This window comes from Gavia stellata, unplaced genomic scaffold (genome assembly GCF_030936135.1).
Source record: "Gavia stellata isolate bGavSte3 unplaced genomic scaffold, bGavSte3.hap2 HAP2_SCAFFOLD_72, whole genome shotgun sequence".
Lineage (NCBI taxonomy): Eukaryota > Metazoa > Chordata > Aves > Gaviiformes > Gaviidae > Gavia > Gavia stellata.
The window spans coordinates 64,281-70,509 of NW_026776494.1; the positions used below are offsets into that span (position 1 = coordinate 64,281).

Genomic DNA, 6,229 nt, shown 5'->3' on the forward strand with positions numbered 1-6,229 from the left:
CGCTCCTGATCTGTGGCTGGCATCTAGCTTTCCTTGCATGACCAAGAAAGTACACACAAGTCTGCACGGTTTCTTCTGCACCTTGGGAAAGGCCTCTCGTGCCTGTGTTTCCAAGGACAACCTCCTAAAAGTGGCACTGCAGAGGTATTCCTCAGCCTTGGTAACTGAGAGCCGCCAGCAGCAATTTCCTCTTACTAACATCAGGCCCAATTTGCCCTCCCCAAGAAAAAAAAGGTAGATTCAGGGACATCTGGAAAATAAGACATGAAATAGAAAATTCCAGGTGCTCAAATGCACATTCATGCTATTACGTGAGCCCAACAGTCTAAGGCTGCTAGATGAAATGCACAAATCACATCAGTTTTTCCCTCCTTGCATGTTTCTGCCATGCAGACCTCATGAAGGTCTAGCCCTGCAAGTTGGACAACCCCAGCTCCTGATCAGCCGTATCACGCAACAGCACGTATGCCAGGCGCCAGGAGCCTGTATGATGTCACAGTGCGTCCCCATGATGAGTGAAGGCCTCTTCCCAAGGCCACCTGGCAGCTGACAGCACAACCTCTCCTGCCCGATCGCTGCCTGCCCTCACCCTCACTGTGCTCTGCGACCGAGAGCTGCAGCAGCCAACGAGCTCGTCCGCACCCAGTCCGATGGCCAAGGCTGAGAAAGGTGACACGTCGCTGCTCCTCCCGGGGAGGTTTCACACCGGGCCTCTGTCAGAGAAGCCCCTCAACAACTCTCCTGCTCTTGCCATAGGCTTTGCAGCCACCTCCAAGATGGACGGAGCCTGGGTGGGCACCTGGAGACCTCATCGCCCACGCGGCCCCATCATGGCCCAGTTTACCAGCCCAGGACCCAAGTACTCAATCCCTGGGACCACAGGTAAAACCACCATACAAGGGGGGAGCGCCACATCCACTACCTCCAGGGGACAAGTAGCCACTGCCCCATTCTCCTTTGCTCCAATCCTCCATGTTCTCAGCTGCAGCAAGGACACAGGCCTGCCAGAGGAAGCTCAGGCTGCTCATGGGAAAGCCCCGGAGAAGAGCTGCCTGGCTCTGCAAAGCCCAGAGGTGGCCTTAGCAGCCCCTTAACGCCTGAGTGCACAGGAGGAAGCTTGTTCTGTATCTTTGCCACAAACTTGTTGCTCCCACTTCACCCTTTTCTTCTTCTCTTCTCCTCCTCCTCCTCTTCCTCTTTTTCTGCTTCTCCTCCTTCTCTTCTTCTCCTCCTTCATCTTCTCCTCTTGTACTTCATCTTCTCTTCCTGTTCTTCTTCTCCTTCTTTTTCAACTTCTCTGCTTCTTCACCTTCACTTTCTTCTTCTCCTCCTCTGTCATAGCAGTAAAGTTTCATTTTCTTTTCCATCAGGGCGCTGGGAAAGCAAAATGTCACAGAAGCGATCTTTACGTTTGCTTTAAGTTAACTTAGCAACTGTTTTGGGGTTTACTACTTCATAACAATAGCATTTTGGAGATATGCTGATTAATTGCACGGTGCCTACATTGTTCTTGCTGGAGGTCATTGTACCATTGTATTGGCCTGCTGGTATCCTCCTTGGAGGAAAAAGTCACACAGGAAGGGACTTTCTTGAGGCCGGCAACTCCGACTCCTCCACTTAGAAACTAGCTTTAAATAGGCAGTTGCAGGCAGGTGTCCTTTCACAGGCTTTTCTTCCTAGGTTACCTGGCTCACAATCCCAGCAAAACCAAAGCGCCTGCATACACGTTTCAAGGGGCCAAACGTCCCGTTGCAGACAGCTGTTCTCCGGGTCCTCGGTACTATGTCCAGCCCTCCATCACCAGAAACGGGAAGTACGTGGCTCCAGCACACCACATGTGCGGACTTCCCAAGATAAAGACCGAGGTCACCCCTGGACCGAGTGAGTACCATTTCTCCAGCACTTCTTTCAGGCAAGACAAGCACACCTTCCTTTTGCCCTGTGCTACCGGGGTACAAAACCATCAGCTCACGCCCTGAAGGAGCTTCAGAGGTTTCCAGACAGAAAGCAAACAAGGCTGAGACCTCCACCTGACCTTTCCTCTTTGGCTTGAGGAAAAGAGCTCAGCTTCACTGCTTTTCTCCATTTCTCCTCTGCCCTAGGCGACTACTCCACCGACAAGGCCAACAAACACCTCTACAAATGCGTGCCGGCACAGTCCATGGCCTTCCGGCATAAGGCCGTCAAAACCGACCAAACTCCAGGTAGGGGAACTTGGGGAGATACACACACTTGCAGCCTGCGTGTCCTCCCAGGAAAATCTGCTGGACAGCTTATTCAACAGGCCTAGGGAAAAGCCTGCACAGCAGGACGCAACGGCCTCTTGACAAGCTTGCTTGATGTCCCAGACCACCTGTCACGTTAAAGGGCAAGGCAATTTGGCAGAAAATAAACCCCCTTGCGTTCCAGCTTGTCCTCAGATATCAGAGGGGCTGGGGGCAGCGAGGCTTAGATTCTGAGTGATGCCCAATGCTCTGTGTTACAAGTCCGGTCGCGTTCAATGTATTGAACTCCTACGATTACGGATGCACTCGTAACACCATGCACTTTCAGTCCAGTCGTGTTCCATGACCTAGCATGGCCACACTTAAGGGATTTATGGCGTTCAGTGGGAACTCTCACGGCTAGATTAGTGAATAGTGCCTTTCCGTAAAATGCGAATATAAATCTAATTCCTAAGTTACCTCCAGCAATTATTCCACACCACCAACTTCTCTCATCCCATAGAAGAAGTGGCAACTCAGGCTTGGAGCTGCCGACACATGCCACGTGTGACCGAAGACGAATACATTGGGAGGAGGGGCAAAACATCCTTCCTGCTCCTGGCAGCAGCCTTGACAGGCTGCTCCTCTCCCACCCCAGCGCTGCTGCTCTCCCCGCAGGAGTCACACAGGCATTCCTCCCATTCCCCTTCCAGGTCCTGGCACCTACACCCTGCCTCGGCTGGTGGGACCCAACACAGCCTACACCCACGCCAGCCCGTGCTACTCCATGAAAGGGAAGAGTAAGCACAATGGCTTTGCTGAAGACCTCTCCAAGGTGAGCTACGCTTCTCTGCTCTCTCGCGTCAGCAGCTGAAGCTCAGGTTAGAAGGGCTCCAGCGCCTGCTGCAGCCTCCCTTAACGCGCACTTCCCTGCACCAGCAGCAAAACCCAAGAAGCCTTGGGTCCCCTGGCTCTCCTGCTCTTAACAGCGGGAAAGGGGAGGCTCTGCCGACACCTGCGGTCCCTCGCTTCCTAACACTAACAGTTTTGGTGGGGCAAAGCTCATCGGCACTAATGGGAATCTCCATCCTCCTCTGGGAAATCTGCCTCTTGGCAGGTTAAATGGAGGTTCCCTTGTTGCAATCGCTCCGTGCCTCTCACACCACTTCTCTGGCCAGCCAGCTCAAGTAGCACAGCCCGTGTGGGCACCCAGCAAGAATCAACACCCGCCTTCTGTACCCAACAACCTCCCTGCCTCTCTTACAGACGCCAGGTCCTGCTGCATTCCCCAAGGTGGAACTGGACATCTACAAAAAAAGGGCTCCCGTGTACACGATGGGAACCAACAGTAGACTCAGAGGCGACAAAACAGTGAAGCCGGGGCCAGCAGACTACCACCCGGGAAAGGTAAGGCAGCCTGCCCACCTCTCCTCCTCCGCTTTGCAACAACCAACCCTTAAGCATCTCCCCCTTCCGATGGGGCTTCTGAGAACTCAAGACCACCTTACTGGAGTGACAAAACACAGGACAGCAGGCCTGCTCCCTGGCCTTGGCCCAAAGCCGAGCAGAGGGAGGCCAAAACCCCCATCTTTGCATCTCCCCTAGCTGAGCCATTCAATGCTGATAGGCGCTCACACATCACAAGCTCTTCAGGAGGACACACCGCCGCAGAAGGGACGAGCAGACCCAAGAGCAGACCTTTCTTATGCACTGGGGATCAGCTGGGAGGGCAGGGGCATCTAGCAAAGTCTGGCTGGAGCTAGAAGGACTCTGGACTTGGAGCCAGTTCCAGTGCCAGCTCAGCTCTGGGCAAATGCACCTACATCAACTTGTTATGCCAGACGGCCTTCTCTGAAGACAAGTCTTCTTAAGAACAAGGCACCACGGTCACCCTTTTTTTTCCTCACTTTTCCCCTTCCAGGTGACGCTGATCAAGCCCCAGGCACCTGCTCCCACTTTTGGACTCCGACATTCCCTCTACACAATTCCTCTAATACCTCTGATATGAGACTAATAAAACAACACCCCCCGCAAAGACCTTGTCTGGTCACCTTCAGCTGCAGGGAGAGGGCATGTGCGTGAGTGAGGACGATCAGCTCCCTCCATTTCATGTCTATGCCTCAGCCAAAACATTGCAAGACAAGGACGAGAGGAGAGCACCGAGATCAACAGCATAAGCAAGGCAGAGAGCTCTGACAGCACCGTTTCACCTGACCGAACCTAAACACTGCCCCGTGAAAGCAGTCCAGCCCTTCCCTACATGCTCTCACCCCATGGCTGAGCATCCCGCAGGCACAGGCTTGCCCCCAGGGACACAGCCTGTCTCGGCACCCCCCCTTTTCAGTGCACACAGGTGGCTTCTCTCCAGGGTGCGGCCAGAAACACAGCTGCTCTGCGTGACCTCTTGCCATGGGCTAAATGCCACAGGCAAGTCCCCAAAACACTGACCGTTAAGGAGAAAGAATCCAACAGACAGGATGATGGTTGCGTCCTCCAGGTTGCCTTATAAAAGCTAGCTATCCAGAAAGGAATTGGCAATATGGCAGGATGAAGATGGTACAGCCCCTCTGGGCAACCTGCTTCAATGCTGGGCTGCCCCAAAGGGGAAGAAGGTTTTCCTTACCTCTAGCCTGAAGCTTTCATATTTCAACAGTGTCTAGACTATTGTCTGTTTTCCTCCTGCCAAGCACCACAGGGATGAATTTGGATCCATTTTCCTGAAAACCTCTGCCTAGGGACTGGCCAGGCTGCTGGCAGGGTCCCAAAGCCCTCCCATTCTAGAGAATGAAAATGCCCTGTCCTGCAGCATCTCCTTGCAGGGAAGTGCTCCAGGCCCCGAGCATCTTCATGGCCCTCTGCTGATCTTGCTCCCACTTATTAACATCTTTCTTGTACCGGGAGCCCAAAAATTGACCCCGTATTGTGCATGTGGTCTAATGAGTGACGAGTAGGGGGAGATAATCGCTTCCCTCCATCTTTGGGTGAGGCCCCCGTTCATACAGCCCAGGACACTTCTTTGCTACCAGGGCACACTGCTGGAAGGTGTTTTGTCTTCTGTCGCCCAGGAGCACCAGGGTATGTTACACAGAACTGCACCCCGGTCAGATGATCCCCAGCCCATATCACTGGAGGGGGCCGGTCTGGCCCAGGTGCAGGACCCAGTGCTAGTTCTTGTGGAATTTCAGGAGGTTTGTGGCAAGACATCCCTCCCACCCGGCAGGGCTTCTCTGAATGGCATCCTTAAGGCACAGGAATGCTTCTCCCCATTTGATGACATCAACAGACCTGATGATGGATGCGTCCTCCAGGTCGCCTTATAAAAGTGCACCTTAGCAAGTGCACAGGGCCCAGGAAAGACTCCTGTGCTGCAGTGGCACCTGCATCTGCAATGTTACTAGGAATGGATCATCCATCTGCAAAGGTATCTGCATCGACATCTGCACCTCCAGGGGTATCTCCTTCTGCGATAGTGTGTTCGCCTGCAGTGCTCTCTCTCTCTTGGTATTTGCACGCAGAATGGCATCTGCAGTGCCATGGAGGACAGGTGGAAGGTTAGGGGCTTCGAGGGAGGGTGCTAGGGCTTAGGGGTTAGGGGTTTATGTTAGCAGCTTGGGTTCGGGCATCTGGGGAGAGTTTCTGCTTTGGGCTTTGTGCTCAGGGCAGGGCTAGGGCTGAGAGCTCCCCTTTTAGGGTTAGGGATCAGGGTGAGGCTCAGTGTGAGGGTTTGTGATTCTGCTTAGAGCTTCTTGTAATTGATTTGAGCACTGACTAGCTTTGTGGGTTGAGGGGTTGGGTTAGGGCAAGAGGTGAGGGCTGCCATTAAGGCTAGAGGTGAGGGCTGCCGTTAAGGCTAGAGGTGAGGGCTGCCGTTAAGGCTAGCATTTGAGGGGTAGGGACCTCACAGACAACAAGCAAGTGCTGTCCCTCTCACATGCCTCTCCTTTGGCCTACCCCGTTGTCCCATCTCTCTCTTTGATGTCACTCACAAGCATCCTCACAATGCTGCTCCTCACCAGCCAGCTTCC

The 6,229-nt window shown here is 53.6% G+C and overlaps 1 protein-coding gene across 1 annotated transcript; it reads left to right on the top strand.

Annotated features, from left to right (window-relative positions):
* Window positions 1–776: 776 nt before the first annotated feature.
* On the top strand, window positions 777–4,212 carry LOC132321038 (outer dense fiber protein 3-like). The gene is made up of 6 exons (XM_059834645.1): window positions 777–882; window positions 1,681–1,881; window positions 2,103–2,204; window positions 2,918–3,039; window positions 3,471–3,611; window positions 4,126–4,212. The coding sequence occupies exons 1-6, from the start codon at window positions 777–779 to the stop codon at window positions 4,210–4,212; spliced, it is 759 nt and encodes a 252-aa protein (XP_059690628.1).
* Window positions 4,213–6,229: the final 2,017 nt, after the last annotated feature.

What these genes read in the sequence shown, in the direction of transcription:
- LOC132321038 (XM_059834645.1), top strand. Translation starts at nt 777, where the DNA reads ATGGACGGAGCCTGGGTGGGCACCTGGAGACCTCATCGCCCACGCGGC. An exon ending in CGAGGTCACCCCTGGACCGA is followed by an intron (nt 1,882 to 2,102) that starts GTGAGTACCATT and finishes CCTCTGCCCTAG; the next exon opens with GCGACTACTCCACCGACAAG. An exon ending in TTGCTGAAGACCTCTCCAAG is followed by an intron (nt 3,040 to 3,470) that starts GTGAGCTACGCT and finishes CCTCTCTTACAG; the next exon opens with ACGCCAGGTCCTGCTGCATT.